The sequence below is a fragment of the Otolemur garnettii genome, unplaced genomic scaffold (assembly GCF_000181295.1).
Source record: "Otolemur garnettii isolate 467f Iridium unplaced genomic scaffold, OtoGar3 scaffold00007, whole genome shotgun sequence".
In the NCBI taxonomy this organism is placed as follows: Eukaryota; Metazoa; Chordata; class Mammalia; order Primates; family Galagidae; genus Otolemur; species Otolemur garnettii.
This window is the reverse complement of record NW_003852402.1, coordinates 38,520,456-38,537,936: the sequence shown is the minus strand read 5'-3', so window position 1 is coordinate 38,537,936 and position 17,481 is coordinate 38,520,456. Positions and strand designations below refer to the sequence as shown.

The 17,481-nt window shown below is 41.2% G+C and overlaps 1 protein-coding gene across 2 annotated transcripts in view; it reads left to right on the top strand.

Moving 5' to 3' along the window:
• The window catches only part of SYT1 (synaptotagmin 1), a 208,990-nt gene that overhangs the window by 105,265 nt on the left and 86,244 nt on the right, over nt 1-17,481 (top strand). For both annotated transcript variants that reach the window (XM_003783391.1, XM_012801259.1), the window contains exon 6: nt 5,946-6,063. In XM_003783391.1, the coding sequence (XP_003783439.1) occupies nt 5,946-6,063 (118 nt within the window). The remainder of the gene's footprint in view (nt 1-5,945; nt 6,064-17,481) is intronic.

Here is a 17,481-nt window from a genome sequence, read left to right as displayed (position 1 = left end):
GAACATGCTTTCTATTTTAGTCTGTTTACTTTCTTCATTGATTGTGTGTGTGTTTTACTGGCCACTGTGCCCCAGCACCTAACACAGTGCCTGGCACACAGGAGGAGCCCTACAGATACCTGTTGAATAAACAGATGGCGGACTGATGTCCTGGCAGCCGAGCTCTCCTCGGCACTTTACTGTTAATAGGCTGCAGTAGGCACTTTGATTTTCTAGTGTTATCATCCTTATCTTGGTCCCATCAGAATATCCATTTTTCTTTTGTTAATTATTATTTCTCATAGGACTGCAAGCGTATCTCTTAATCAGAATATAAATTAAAATTATCATGAGGAAATTTTGAAGATTTAAATCACAAGGTGGAAATCTCTTTCTAACTAAATTACATGAATTTTACACGGAGAGAATAACTTGGTTTAAGTTCTTAAAGGGGTAAAGGACTTTGTATATGTATCCTGTACCTGAAGTTCATACTGACTCCACTGAATTTTTACATCTCAGCCAGGATGATGGGTCTTCCAGGATACTTACATGTCACCTGCTGTACCCTTTATGTGTCAACTCTGGTTAAAAGGGGAGATATCAAAGGCTTGTCTTAAAGCTACGTTTGCATGGCAAGCACATTGGTTTTACAAAAAAACATGCAAGTAGAGGGTCAGCACCTGTAGCTTAGCTGCTAGGGAGCCACCCATGTATACCAGAGCTGGCAGGTTCAAATCCAGCCCAGGCCTGCCAAACAACAATGACAACTACAACCAAAAAATACCTGGGCATTGTGGAAGGTGCTTGTAGTCCCAGCCACTTGGGAGGCTGAGACAAGAGAATCGCTTAAACCCAAGAGTTTGAGGTTGCTGTGAGCTGTGACACCACTAGACTCTACTGAGGGTGACACAGTGAGACTCTGTCTCAAAAAAAAAACATGCAATTAGGTGGCTTGGAGAAACTGATAATGATCAAGGGAGAAACAAATATTGAATTAAACCCCTCCTTAGCTCTGCACTAGACCTTGGCAAGTTTCAGGCTTCTCCTCCCATGACGTTTGTGCCACCTCTGTGGTGCGGTCAACAGCATGATATTGTTACTCATTTGAGTTTCTACAGAGCATGAAAGAGTCCTCCGTGGAACTCAATAATGTAGCAAGAAATAAATGAATAACTGGATGAATACAAAGTTAATGGATTAAATGTGTATAGTATACTCGCAAAATAAGCATTCAAAGACACAGCGCACTCTCATTCACCTGAACAATTTACTGCACATTTGTACACGAGGCCAGATCCAGTCTGTGGAGCCTGGGTACGTTCCCCAGCACCGCCTCACGCTGTGACCATCTGGTCCATTAGATGTAAATACCGATTTGGCAGATACTTCAGGGGTATGACAGCAGTTCTGGAATAAGGTTGAAAAATGCTACCGTCCACGAGATATATTTAGAGCCACTCATTCTCTTATTAAAATTAAAAACATAACATTGTCCTTCTTGTATGTTAAAAACATCTGAGTTATTTTTACAAATGGAAAATATGCAAATGGTCTGAATTTTCATTTTGAGAGATTACTGGACCTCCATTTTTTTGTCACTTCTAAATACCTCTGAAAAACCATCTTCTCGTGGGAGAATCTTCTGCCAATTTAACACATAGAAAAGTCCTCTGATGATTAACATAAAATAGAATATGTCCTTTTAAAATGTCACAGCATTAAGTCAATTCTGGTACTTTTTAAAAAACCTATTCAAATGTACAGTGTTTCCAGCCAATGTATGAACTTATCCCCATTTGCAAAGGTCACCGACGTGAACCCTTATTTTTACACATAAAATGACGGATGGGACTACAGAAGCCATCAAATAAGTATTCATTTTAAATCAAGCTTTTTATTTGTCCATTGGAGATGACCTTTGTTCTAATATCTATAATGCTTTTCAAAAGGAAAGGTATTTCTGTAGTTGTCCATTAAATCATTCATTTGTGTCTATTCAGTAGCTGCTTTAAAAAAAAAATAATGAAACTATCAAGCTGCTCAGAACAAAGGTGCCTTCTGATTGTCAGCTCCATATTCTAAAAGAGCAGGTTAATTTCTCTGAATCTCACAGTTGGAACTTTCTCACACTAACTGGCAGTTTCCATCTAGTGATCAAGGCAATTGACTAAAATAAATTATACAGAAAGCTGAAATTCTTAATAGTAATAAGGCCCCTTCATGAGATAATCACACCAGCAAAAGCACTCATCTGTCAGCTGCAACCCTACGGGGTCTTGAAATTATCTTATAAAAACTATACCTCCAGAAATGTCTTTGTTTCTGGTCTCATGACAGGGCGAATATGGCACTAGTAGGCATAGTAGTACTAGGCACAAAGGAGGCGCTCCAGATAAATTTATTAGTTTAATTATTACTAATTAAACTGGAGCCGCTGCTGATAGCATACTAGCAGTCAGTGCTGTTTATAAAGCAAAAGACCAGTGAGGTTCTCATTTCAATACAGTCAACCAACAATTATTTAGGAGCCGTTATTATGCCTGGAGCCAGGCATAAGAAAGTAGCATACTGTATAATTCCAGCTCCTCTGGAGTTTAAGGTGAGTCAAGCTCATGTAGACAAAATAAACGGGGAAAAATAATCTCTAGGCAACATTCCACTTGCTATAAAGCAATTGCTAGAAGAAATTCATGTGCACTAGAATAGTAAAGAGGTATTTCTTATGAACCTTGGCTTAGGCTAGGGCGTAATGGTCAGGAGTAATTTGGTTAGGCAGAACGGAGTAAAGACCTTGCAGATGAATTTCCCAACCGAGCAAAAATCTGGTGATGGGAAAGAATAGGGAAATGATGATTGCTGTGGCACGCCTCCCCAAAATCTTTGCAACCATGTTCATGGTCAAGGCACTTAATGGCCTGGATGTTAAGAACGTGAGAGACTGACAGCTCATAATCGAGTTTCCCTTTCTTGGCGTCCTTTCAGCTGAGGAGACCCTGAGCCATATCCAATGCTTAAGGGATTCAGAATTGTAAAGTCATATCCTTTTGCCCAATTCTGAAAAGACCGACTGAACTATATTCAACTGTAGAGAATCTACATTTATTAATTCAACAGATCTAGGTACTGGTCTAATGTTGAAAACCCAGCAGTGAAAAAAAAAAAAAAACCATGTCTCTTCTCTCATGGATCTGACATTCTGGGGTGGAGAACCTGAATAAAATGTAACAGAATGTGAAGTGAGGACTTGTGCTAAGACAGAAAAGAAGCCAGGCAAGAGGAGAGGTATTGTGTGTGTGTGGTCGTGTATGGGAGGGCGTTAGACAGGGCAGGCCTAGAAAAAGTCAGATGACATAGGAGCACAAACTGAGTCAACTGATGGAATGACCCACACTAGTATCTGGGGCAAGAAAATAGCAATCAGAAGTAACAGTGATAACGTGAAGAGCCTGAGATAGAAGTGGGTTTGGCATGGTTTGGGAAGAGGGAACGAGATCAGGAGAATAGGGGCAGGAGATGGAGGGGTCAGATCACATGAGCCCTTTTAATGTATACCGTAATGTAAAGATACTAGAGGAAAGATAGGTTGTGGCATTTCTTTGTTTAAAGCAGCGGTTCTCCACCTGTGGGTCACCAACCATTGAGGGTCGAATGACCCTTTCACAGGGGTTGCCTAAATACCTCCTGCATATCAGATATTTACCTTACTATTCATAACAGTAGCAACGTTACAGTTATGAAGTAGCAACAAAAATAATTTCATAGTTGGGGGTCACCACATGAGGCACTGTATTAAAGTGTCACGGCATTAGGAAGGTTGAGAACCACTGGCTTAAAGCAATTGAAATGCCCCCAAATTAATCATGGGATTAGATTACGGCCCATAAAGAGAGGTGTTATTTAAGAGAGCAGTCGTGTCTGAAATGCCTAATTAGAACAGTTAGGGTAGTAGCCTGATCCTACAACACAGTCCGTTCCCCACGGAGGCTTTTGTGGAGAACAGACAGAATGGAACTCTCCTCCCCCTGAGCATTTCTGAACAGCAATTTTGTTCCTTAGCATTTCTCTTGTCTCATAAAGTTCAGATAAATTTGTCCACACTTCACATTAATTTTTGTGATATCGACTCCCATTCTTTATTTCCAGAGACTACGGAGAGTAATTTATTCCACCAGCCTCTTCCGACGTGCAAATTAATTCCCAGGGCTGAGTGGGCACGTCAGGTGAATTTAGCACATTAGCAGTAGCTCTCTGGTTTTCTGTGCAGATGGAAGGGAACTATGATCCAGATAATTCCAAACAGCTACCTCCTTTCTAAACTTTTCCTTTATTTACATTTTGAAAACGTGTGTGAAGTGATAATTCAGGCAAGGACCCTATCTTCAAGGAGTTTACAGTCATGTGGGTGAACTAAGACAGATACACAATAAGACAAAAACCAAGTTCTTAGTAACAGGGATCATGGCAAGGTGCTGTAGGGACTCCAGAAATGAGAGGACTGGGGCCATAAACACATGTGTGAGGTTTCCATCAGGGACATTGCTTTAGCAGAAAGTCTCAGTCTCTCTCCCTCTCCCACCGGCGTGCTGAATCCATTGCTTTTTACCTATACACAAATACTTTTTCTTCTTTGAAAAATGGATATAGACCATCCAAAACAAAGGCATTATAGATCTCCTTACATTGTTAAGTTACATCTATTTCCACACTGGAGACCTGGCTGATGTCGCACATGTGTGTGTCAAGTTATGGATAGAACAAATGTAGTCGTAATAAGAGTCAACCTGAGGAGTCCTTGGGATATGGTCTTCTGTACCTCAAACCTGTGTTAAAAGTTTATCTGCAGGTCTCTAACCCAACGGCTGCCTTCTGTAGAATTCACATTGCGTGGAAGAAAACACTAAGAAACAAACCCTGATTGGTCACATGGTTAATTCCCGACATCAGAATGCAACGTTCAGCCTCCGGTGTCTGAGGAGGTCGTGACAAACTCCCCTTTCTTTCACGTCTGTAAATATGAATGCAGGTTCTGCTAGAGTTAAATGATTGCCTGGTTCTTAGTTATCCTCAAAAGAATCAATAGGAGGGCGGCACCTGTGGCTCAAAGGAGTAGGGTGGCGGTCCCATATGCCAAAGTGGCAGGTTCAAAACCCAGCCCCTGCCAAAACCTGCAAAAAAAAAAGAGAATCAGTAGGAGTTCTTTCTGAAAAAAGTACAAGTCCTCTATCTCATCCTTTTAAACTCTGGATCACTGGTCCAAAAATACCAGAGTACAGAATTGGTGAATATTCTTAGGGCGTAAAACATAGTTACCAACGAAGTCACGTGAGGAGCTGTGACGTGGTCTGCCTTGCATGACAATGTGTTTAATTTTCCAGCCTGCTGCTTAGGTTTTCAAAAACTCTTAGGATAAAGGAAAAGGAAGTTAGGCCTTGTTTGAAATGAGTAAACTTAAAAGTGCAAAAGCTTCTGCTCTTAGGAATTCAGAATTTCTCACCAATAAACAGAATTTCATAGAACAGACAGGCAAGTCTGTTTTCCCCAAATCCTGAACATACAGTATTAGACATAATCCTATTTGAAATGCAAAAAGATAAAAATTTAGATAGGTTGATTCTCCTAACAAAACATTAGGCTCTTTTCAAAGCTATTTGATCAAGTTAGAAAAATTCCGCCGAGAGTTTTGCTGTACTATTCAGAGTACAGAATCACTAAAAAAGCCAGCGTGGTCTCATTTCCTGTATAATGTTAGATATAGTTTAACAAGTAGGAGGCATAGATGGTCTTCCAAAAAAACCTGTTATCACTTTTTATGATACCTAGGTCTGGGTAAATAGCATTGGACTTGAGCATTTTCAAATCCCCATTACCATAGCCCTCCTCTTGAAGCATTTAAAATGTAGATGTAAAAACTGCGTTTGCCTTGATGGGAAAAATTACTCAGACTTTCTTGTTGGTTTTCACAGCAAGAGAAACTGGGTGATATCTGCTTCTCCCTCCGCTACGTCCCTACTGCTGGCAAACTGACCGTTGTCATCCTGGAGGCTAAGAACCTGAAGAAGATGGATGTGGGTGGTTTATCTGGTAAGCCTGTGGCGTTTATTGATTTTTTTTTAATGCTGTTTCATCACGGATACCAAATGCCTAGCACACATGCTGTGACTCCCCACTCCTTAATTGATCGCAGCTCTCTCTCCCACGGAGCCTGGAAGCAGTCTCAGAATTCATCCCAACGCAGGGCCCCGGGAAGCCGCTCTCAATTTATCGGAATTGGCATAGATGATGAAATCTGTCTGCCTCCCTCGTAGCCAAAGTTTCAATTGTCGTTTCTATGACACTGAAAGCTGAGAATTGCTGCCTCTCTGTTGAGAGCCTATAACAGACCGGAGTTCTGTTGAATGTTTTGGTCAAAATTAACCCATGAGAGGAAAAATAGGGTTTTATTTCAGCCTGATGCATTAGGTATTTGATAACCTAACAGAGTTTTACAATGCCATTTTATCAAAGACTCAGCATTTCAGACATACATGCATATTAAAAATATCTCGGTTTGAGAGTGAATCCCCCCTGGCCAGGCACTTAATTCTATATTTTATGTTGGGGCTGGGGGATGATTTGGGGATTGAAAGTTCTGTACAACTCCATCTTAGTCAAGTAAGGTAAGTCAACTATACTCCGGCTCCAAAGCAAAGTCAATCCAAGGACTTGTCATTTCCACGGTTGAACATAATTTTTCTTTTTCTCCGTATGATTAAATCAATTACATTTTTAATTTTCCAGTAAATCATTAAAGTGTGAGGAATTTTCTTGCTATGCCACAAGGTCGCCGTACATCGACTTTGGTTGTCATTGTTTGTGGCTGTGGAATGCCAACCAACAATACTGGTTACTCAGTACCTTCTCCCACAAAAAAATACTGCAAACTTTAAAAGGTCATTCTAACATGGCATGGCGGTTTTATATTCTACAGCATAACGTCTCAGGGTTAGAGCTGTGTTTCTGTTCACTGATCCCCTAATTTGTCAACCAACTTCTCCTGGTATTTAGGTCTATTTCTTCTATAAGGAAGTCACCTAGGGAAGCCACACTCACCCTTCCATGTCACTCACACCCTGGTTAGTAGCCTGCTGCTTCTGGTGCCTCACAGCATAACACAGCATCGTGAAGGCAACGGGTCCTGCTTCCTCCAGACACAGAAAGCATATTTAATGTGACTACGTGAAAAGCAAGCAAAGGAATTTTTAACTACAACCACATTCCATTCCCAGATTCCTACTTTGTATTTGTAGGTAGCTTAGACTTTTTCCTGTCCTCTGGTTCAACAGCTGAGCACATTATATGTTCCTCTGTATCCTCTCTCTCACGCTCCGTTCCAGACTTCCCTGCCAACCGTCCCCTCACCACCTATGCCAGCACTCCCCTAGTCTTCCTCCCAAGTAACCCTCCATCCCTCTGCAGAGTTACAGAGTAGCTTTACACAAAGCACTAAAGAGTCAGAGTCCCTCCTTTGTTGTAACTTCTTATGAGGTCCTGGAAATGAGCTCCCAAGTCTGAGATGGATGTTCTGACCACCACTGGTTAATCAGTTCGCTGTTTCTTTCCATTCTGACTCCTCCTCCGACATCCCTCCTTTCCAGGTTAGTGGCGCTGGAGAGACTCCAGGCATGTTAGAGATTTGGCCAAGGAGAGCTGAGTCTAGCAGGATAAGTGTATGTGGCTTACAGTCCCAGACGCCCGGCTGGGTCTATCCCAGTGAAGGAAGGGTGTCTGGAATGTCTCTACCAGCCATTGCTCTGACTCAGCATTATGGCATAAAAAAACAAAGCCAGGGGTCATACCTGATTCAGTATTCATAATTGCTCATTATTTTTTCTAAAGAAAACCAGCAAAATTATATTAGCTTCAGGACCCACTCCTAAATTTAAATTACCTTGAGTGATTTCAATACTTAAATATTAAATAAAGGTATTTGAAGAGGCTTAATTTTAAGGGCTCCCTGCTGCCTCTGCAAGGAAGCCATAGTTGCTTAATGGCTTATATAACGTGGATACTTCCAGCCTACAACATACAGCCTAGCTCATGTTAACCAAATCCAACAGCACCTCTTCTCCAAACAAGCTAAGAGAACTGCTGCCTCCGTGCTTTCCTGGAGTTATTTCCTTCACCTGGAATTCTTTCCATCCAACAGTGTCTAGCTAAACCCTGCCCATTCCTCTGGCCCAGCTTAAGTATCATTTCCTCCACTCATTCAACAAATATGCATCATGGTTCTGGGCACTAGGTTCATATTAGTGGAGAAAACTGAAAGACCCTGCCCTCCTGCAGAGTGCATTCTAAAGGAGGGAGCCAGACAAGAAGCTACCACGTAGGAAAGCCACACAGTCTACTAAGAGGTAACAAGGGCCACAGGGCAGCAAAACAGGATGGAGGGTAGGAAACTGGGGAGCAATTTAAACGTGGTCACCAGGCGGTGGCATTTCAGCAACAACTCCAAGGGGTAAGGAAGCAAGTCACCGGGTATCTGGGAAAGAGAATGTTTTAGGGTCCGTCCCAGTAGAACAAATCTTTGCCTTTTTAAAATGCCTCTAGTAGTTTGTTTACGCCTCTAAACCCCACACTTCTCTCTCACTAGCCTATGTTCTGTATTTATGCCTCCCACAATGCTCTGACTGACTGGTCGCACTGGGCATCGCTACTGAATGAATAATGAATTATTTACAAAGGAGCTACAGCCTGAAAAAACAAGTCTTGCATTTCAGATTTGTTTAACCTACTTACCACTAAAAGAACTTTAAGCACTTGGATGGTTTGTCTCAAAGTAAGTTGACCTTTGGTCAACCAGGAGACCAAAATTATATAAGATCACTCCAGGTAATTCAAATGCCAGGCTGCGTTTGATGGAAATGCTGGTTAGTTGGAACTAAAGTGAGTTTGTTTGCCAGGGTTTAAACCCCGTCTGCTACTACTAGCGATTTGACAATGGACAAGATATTTGGCTTTTCTAAGTTGCATTATCTGAGAAGAGGAAATAATGAAAGGATCTTGTTGACGAGGTGATTATGAGCAGTAAATGAGAGCCGAGGGCCGGCACAAGTACACGCTCACGAAATATCACTGCGATTATTTCTGTTAGTAACTTTATCAAATCTTGGACTGAATATACAACCAATGGATGTTTTAACCGATTGCTTGATTCAATGTGGAGTAAAAAGTTCATCTGTCTGTGTGATGAGATTAGCTGATTAATTCTGGCAAATCAGCAAATTATATCTGTAAGTCTGTATCTTCTATAGACCCAATAGTGAATTAAGATGCAAGATGCATATTAACAAAAAATTAAAGAAAATAAGAAATGGAAACTTTTTTATTTTTTTTACATGTACATGTTTTTATTATGTTTCCCCTTTTTGCCTTCACAGAATTAAAAAGGCTTAAAATTTGACCACAATAACAATGTTTAAGATAAGGGCTAGAAACAAAAACCTGGTAAAGAACAAAGGAAGATAAATACATTCCGAAATGGAAACTTTTTAAAAAATTATTTTTACTACACTCTGACAAGGTCACTTTATTTTCTTCCTACGGTGTTAATTCAAAATGCACTGTGCAGAGATTTTGTATCTGTTCATCTATCCACATGACAAGCAAAGCAAATGCCAGCCCTTCACACTTTATACAGATGAATCGGACTGTTCACATCTCCATAGTAGATCTTTGCACTTGCATTCTTAATGTTCCAACTCTCAAGTTCCTGTGAGCAGTGGTGGAGATTTCTTGATCTAACCACAGTCATGGATCTATTAATGACAGGGATACAGGCTCGGCGCCTGTGGCTCAAGCGGCTAAGGCACCAGCCACATACACCTAAGGTGGTGGGTTCGAATCCAGCCCGGACCTGCCAAACAACAATAATGGCTGCGATCAAAAAATAGCTGGGCATTGTGGCGGGCGCCTGTAGTCCCAGCTACTTGGGAGGCTGAGGCAGGAGACTCGCTGGAGCCCAGGAGTTGGAGGTTGCTGTGAGCAGTGAAGCCATGGCACTCTACCCAGGGTGACAGCTTGAGGCTCTGTCTCAAAAAGAAAAAAAAAAAAAATGACAGGGATACATTCTGAAAATCGTGTCACTCAGCACTTTGCTTTTGTGAACATCAGAGTGCATGCTTATACAGAGCTGGGTGGTCTAGCATACTGCACCCCTAGGCTGTCTGCTGTCACTTGTTGCTCCTAGACTGAAAACCTGTGCAGCATGTTACTGTACTGGATCCTGTAGGCAACTCTAACACAGTGGTATTTGTGTATCTAGACATACCGAAGGTATGGTAAAAATAGAGCGTTATTGTGTTATGGGACCACCACTGGATATGAGGTCCATCCTCGACCCAAATGTTGCTATGCAGAGCACGGCTGTGTTTATATTGAGATCTTGAATCTTACCGTCTGCACCACCGTTCTTAGGAGCAAATTAGTACGGAAGAGTATGTGTGGTCCTTTTGCCCTAGACTGCAAGAAACTCAAGCCCTCTGCCTGGTAAACATATCTCAGTATCCTCATACCCGTTATGCATTTCTGTGCATGGAATAAATCTTCCTTCAAATAATAATTAATTTCTATTTGGGAAATTGAGAAAGAGTACGAAGAGGTCTAAAAAAGTGGAGGCACTGGAAAAGTTGAGAATTTTCAAAGGCGTGACGGGTATGTTTCCTAGTTCTGAGCTATCTTATTGTTTGAACAATAGAGTTCAAAAGTTTTATATACTCAGATTTACACTTGTGTAGACTCCCGAGTCAGACAGTAATCAAATACCTTGTCCTTTATCTTTATTTAAATCATGGCAATTACTTCACTCAAGTTCTTTTTTTTTTTTTTTTGTGGTCATCTCAGAAGTTTGAAACTTCTGGGAACATCTTTAATGAGGACTATCAGGAGGATGACTTGTTTGTACTTTCTGTCACAAATTAAATGAAATTCTGGATTTTTTCTGCTTACATGTCCTTCAGTGGCTGTTTAAAAAAAGGAAGACCAAACTTCTCAATCAGAAAAATGGAAGTGATTATGGCTTTTAAATTGTGATTAGGTAGGAATTCTACCTTTTGACTTAAAATCTGAGAATTATTTTTAACTGGTAAAAAGTTACTTTATCAGTTATAGAGCACTTGCTGATTTCAGAAAACCTTTTTAACTTGTTTTTCTCATGTGGTTCCCACGAAAGTCCTATAAGGTAGATTCTGAAAGTAATACTCTAATTTCCCTGAGAGAAAATCGAAGCTCAGAGACATTAGAAAATGAACCCAAACTACCTCCCCCATGTGGCATATTCACAGACAGAGCAATTCCCTACCTGCAGTTACGCTTCCTCCCTCTGACATTCAAAGTCTCCTGACTCCCAGCCCAGAGCACGTCCCAACCCGCCCTTCACCTTTCCTGGCACCCCACCTTCCAGGTGGGAGAACAGAGATTCCCTGCTCTAACCTACTAAAGGTGCCTCCCTGCCTGGAGCTGAAACCTCAAGATGGGGTGGGGGGCTGGGTAAGGCTAGAAATGGGGGGGAGGGGTGCTGTTGGAAATTGAGGCCTTCATAGAGGTGGCAGAAATGCTCACATATATGACCCCATGACATCCCACTGAGACGGCTCCAGGGCTCTCTTTCTTGACGTCCTACTCTTTAGATCCACAAGTTGATTTGTTTGTCTCCTTTGTGGCTTCTGGCCGAATTCTCTTCTTGCCTGGCTCAGTCTGAGACAGAAAGTAGCCTCCCAGACCCGTTCTACTGCCCTGTTCCCTCCCAGACCCATTCTACTGCCCTGTTCCCTGAGGCCAGCACACAGGCCTCCTGAGATTGCTCTAAGACGTTCGCCCTGCCAGGAGCCGGAGGAAGTCCGCATTCCTGACCCCTTGCTCTGCTTTATATTCACCTGGTCTATGGGAAATAAACAACAAAACATGTCAGGCATGTGAGCAAGAGGGTGCTGGGGACACAGAGCAGAGGACTGGCACCGCGGGCATCTGTCCTCACGGGCTCCTCAGGGCAAGGAGCCAGGGAGGCAGCTGTGGGAGGCAGGGTCAGGGTGGGGACCCCCCGGGGCTGCGGGGCACCAGTGGGTGTGCAAAGTGTTCTCCATCATCGGGAACTCCCTTCTCCTTCTGTCCTCCGCCCCATCCCCAGTCCTGCCTTGTCACTATGAATTGATACTGTGAGAAGCAGAGGATGCGGCTGTGGGAGAGGTCCCCAGACATCCACGTCTCCAAAAGAAAGGGACGGTGAAGTCTGAAAGTGGAAGCAACTACTTGAGGGAAACGAGGGAGGAAGGAGAAAGGGTGGCAGAGGTGCAAAGGCACGCCCACCTGTGAGTGTCAGACGGCCAGTGTGCGGATCTGGGGCTGGGACTCAGGTGGAGGTGGCAAATCCCCTCTGTCCCCACCACCCACCACCCCTCTCCTCCCCACTTCCTTTCTGTAAGATGCCTTTTTTAAAAAAGCACCATGTTCTCCATCTACTTTTGTACTGTCCTAGAATTATGATTTGGGAAACACAGCCAGATTTAAATATCCAACATCATTTAGGAAAGAGCGACTCAACCAAGCTCAGGAATCACATAGATTCCACAGGGAAACCACAAGTCAGCAGTGGCAGGATCAGATGCTCCTCAGCCCTTTGGCTAAGGTCACGGGTAGCAGAGGCAGGATCAGTCCTCCAGACAGTAATTGTCACGATGTGACTCTTTACCTACCTTCATCAGAATTATCCAGGGTATGTGTTAAGATTTAAGATGTCAAGAACTCAAACCAAGAGGTAATGAAACTATTTAGCAGTGGGAACTTGGAAATTGCATTTTAGGCAAGTCTCCCCTCCACACTTACACCCATGTTATTATCATACATCCCTTTTTAAAAAATTGTTTTTGTTAGCAATGTAGAATACAACCTTGCTTTATATACTGGAATTTTCTCAAATCAGTTCTGTATCTTTCATCAGTCTGATATCCTCTGCCCTGCAAAATACCTTGCCCACATGTCTAAATTATTATCTTCTTTCTTCAGCATTTTCCGCTGACAGAGGAGATGACAGCAGTAGACTTTTCCTCTGTACATCCTGAAGTTTTTTCCAACACCCTCAACCACCACCCTTATCTATCCTCCCATTGGTGCTGAAAGCACAACAAAGAAAACCACTCTAAATTCAGTTGATTTGAACTAAAAGCCACTAGTCTGGGAGTTGGGCCAATAAATAAAATGGCAAAAACTTATTTGAGTCAATTAGATAGGGATATGCAAATTAATTGGCCATGATATCAGGGTCAAGCAATAATATGCAAATAAACGAGCATCTTATTGAGTTAATGGGACAGGAATATGCATAATAAGTTGGCTGTGATGTCTAAAGCTTCAACATCATTTTAGGCGTGAATGTTACAATATAATATTAATTCTGAGACACTTCGAAATGCTTAATTACAATACTGATAAAATAATCTCAATCCCTAAGATGTGAACAGATTGATCTAAAAAAGAAATGACAAACCTTGAAACTGGATTATCCTGGAAATTGAGTTATTAAAAAGGATTCTTGAAAGCCTTCTGTAAGTTAAGATCCAGACACAGTTACTAGTGCCACAGAATGGATACAAATGCGGGGCCCTGAAGGACTAACAATAGTTTTAAGACTATGAGAGGAGCAGATGTGAAATCCCGAGTAGTGAGTGATCAGCTGAAATGTATTAGTTGAGAACAGTTAGCACAAAAATTCCTAAGTAAGTTCTTTAGCCAGCAGGTACATACCTAATCATTCAACAAACATCAAGCGAATACCCACTCTGCACCAGGCATCTTGCCAGTCCATGGGAATACAAGTAAAAATAACAGCAGACACCAGCTTAGCAAAATGTGAGCCAGACCCTGTTCTAAATGCTTTACATATGGTTAGCTGATTTAATACCCATTACAACCCTATGAGGTAGAGACTATTTTTAATTCTATTTTATTGATGGAGCTGAAGGAGAGGGAAATAACTCGCCCAAGGTCGCAGAATTAGTATTTGGCAGAGCTTGGATGTCAACCCAAATAGTCTGTCTTCAGTCTTCATGAATAAAACATGACTGGTAGGTCTTTATCCTTTCTCATCAGGTTCAAACCACAGAGCAGGTGGCTAACTACATGTTATAGTTTGAAAGATGTCCAAAACGTCTACCTGACTCCAAATAGCCTTTATACCCAAACTAAAGTTCCATCGTGGAAATCACTTAATACAAATGAGTTGGTTGATTGTTTAGTTATTTGGTATTTAGATAGCAAAAAATGGGATCCATAAATCCATAAGATGAGACATTGAATATAAATAGATCATTCCCATGCTGAAAAGGACCTTCCAGTTTCTCCTTTGTGTACAGATTGGCACGTGATTGATGATTTGCACACAACAGAGGATGAAACACAAACCAGTGATGTTTCTGCTCTATCTGTGCCGACAGAGACAGTCCAAGCCTCAGGAATTTGAGTGCCTTTTAGGTGGTAGAAAGATGAAAGAAAAACTTCACTTATTACTCAGTTTTATCAAGGCCTGATTCTGAAAGGCATATGTGGTATTATCGGAGTGTAGGGTGGTATGATGCCAAGGGACAAAGGCTTACCACCCCTGTGAATTGGTAGGGAACTCTGTAGGACAAAATTACATATTTAAATGTCAAAACTAAAGAAACTGGAATTACAAAGGACAACTTACCAGGAAAATAGTGCTCATCTGGAAAATGTTAATAAGCGAGATCTACAGATAGAGATGTAGAAATAGTTCCAAAGAGGTCTGTTCTAAGATATTTGCTAGTCATCTGAAAGCTCCCAGTTCTCAAGGTGACATATTAATAAATGCTTCTAGCCATTGAAATGCCAAGCTCAGTGGGTAAATTAAAAAATATCTAGTGAGGCTGAGTAAGCCAAAATGGAGTAGATGAGCTTCATTGTTGGCAAGCTAAGAAATGATATATTGCCAAGAAAAAAAATAACCCAAATTAAAGTATAGAATAATAGGTTAGACTACAAACTAAGGAAAAAAGTCACATAGAATGATCCATTGGAGACATTCACCAAGCGTGCTGCTACCCTCCAAAAGATTAGATGCTGTCACAGAAGATTTTATAAATACAGGGGCTGGGGAGGGATGACCTACATTTGTTGAGCCCAGAACTTCTTCACAGGTAGAATTCATATAGTTATGGTTGCCCAACTCAGGAAAGACAGTGGTGTCCGCTGATCACCTGCCGTGGGAGGGCGGCTAAAACAGAAGCCTGAGGGGCCTGTACATGAGGATAGGCTAAGAAGATGGGCAGTCTCGTCTGAAAAAGACAGGCTGAGCAGAGATTAAAGTCTGAAAATCATGAAAGGCAGAGCTAGAGTAATAAACACCTACTTATTTTCCAGATCCCACAATACTGGAATTAAGAAGCAACCTTGATGTTTGACAGAGAATAGATAAAAGGAATGGCTCTCTGGGAGGACAGCAAAGGCAGCTTTCTACCCCAAAATTCTTTGTCAAATTTTCTTTACTACTTTACAGTTGGGCCCTAAAAACATGTTGCTCTAAGAGATAGATTAAACTATGAGGCTGAGAGAAATGTAAGTGTCTGCTGTGGCTTAAAAGAGGACATCTCCAAACCTTCATTCTGTGCTGTCTCCGGGAACTCCTCCACGCCGTCACAAATGGCCCCGCGGCTGCCGGGCTCACTAATCCCACCCAGAATAGCTGTGTTTCCATCTTTGACTTGAGTATCTCTGCCGCCTCCTCTCTACTCAGTATACAGGAAAGGAATAGAAAGGGTCTGAATTTCTAATAGGTAATTGGGTTTGCAGGAACAAAGTCCCCAACTATTCTTATTTTTTTAAATTACACTTGGTGGGCTTTCTTAAGAGATTTTCTTGTCCATATTTGGTTAAAAAAAAAAAAGTTTTTTTCCTGATAAAACTATCAAAAAGATACAGCCAAAGTCTATGCTTTTTTTCTTCCTTTTATGAAACAGTGACATTTCTGTTAGGAAAGTCTAACATTTAGGTGGCAAAAATGTGCAAAGTTTTGAATCCCCAGCACTGCCAGAAATGCTTGGAGATACAGAAACATCAAAAACAACCTTATAAAAAAAAAAAATCTGTACTTTATTCAATTCACCTCCACTTCCAAAAACACTCTGCTTATTTTGGTCACTTGACCCTTCATTTGTAATCTCAGTTACAAGTGTATCACTCTTCTGCCTCTCCATGGTCCTACCACCCTCTGTACTATGAGATCCTTTGAGAACAGGGATTTTGTATTTCAATACTTGTATTCTTTAAGCCCTAACATATATGTTGGGGAGAAAGATATCAACATATCCTACATAAACCAGTTATGACTATTAAAATTCTAGCAAGCTAATAAATCTGACTTAATTTTATCCACTTACTGCAATATTTGTGGCAAAAAAAGAATTTGGTAGTGCTCTTATTATAATAGAAATCATAGCTTGATAAATAGAAACCAGAGTATGGAATCCTTGAAACTGATTGGTTAGTTGAGCCCCCATTTTCAGGAGAGATTTGACTTCCTTTCTTTATTTCCTCCCTTGCCCACTCTCTTTAGTGGTTAAAAAAATAATAATAAAACAGCCAGACTATCTCCAAGAGATAAAAGAAGAGAGTGACACAGAAATGCACACATTGCTGTCATTATACCTGAATGACAGTCATAAAGACATTTTCCAGGGAAGAAGCGAAGACAGAATGATACCCTGGTCACATCTTTTGCCCAGCATGACTGGATAAGGCAATGATTCAGCATCTTACTTGCTCACTGCTTTATAGACTAACTCCTTATAAAAGGAAGTCAAGAGCCCCCAGCAGCTGGCTGCCTTTTTGAATTACTAATGGCGGCCCTTTTGCGGCACATCACGCTCAGCGATGGCCAGAAAAGTAGGAGGCTTCCTGTAACTTTTCCTTCCAGAAATGAATGCTCAAAAGTGTTTACTTAGGAAATTGACTTCTTAACTTAACAATGTTTATTTCATATCATCAGGAACACCGAAATTTCTTTTATCCAAAACTAAAGTAAAAAGGGGGAGAAATACATAGATTTCAAAGTACTGATTTCAGCCAAGAGGGTGACAGTATAATTAATGAATTATCCTCTGTTAACCAAAAAGAGCCAAATGCACCTTTTATCAGCAGTGCACTTACAGAACTAATACATACATATGCAACTGTGAGATCACACGGTTATCTACTGATGTAGCTGGTATTTGTTGATAATATTATGAACTTTCATAGCCTTATTAAGGAAACACATCTTTCATAAATAACACTATTTCAATATTTCTTTGGAATTTTAGTTTTAACAGGACAGAGAAGCTCATGAAAAAATGTTAATATAACCCATAACTCTACGATTTCTTTAAATACATGAGGTAAGAAATTAAGAACTTGGCTCGGCACCTGTGGCTCAAGTGGCTAAGGCGCCAGCCACATACATCTAAGGTGGCAGGTTCG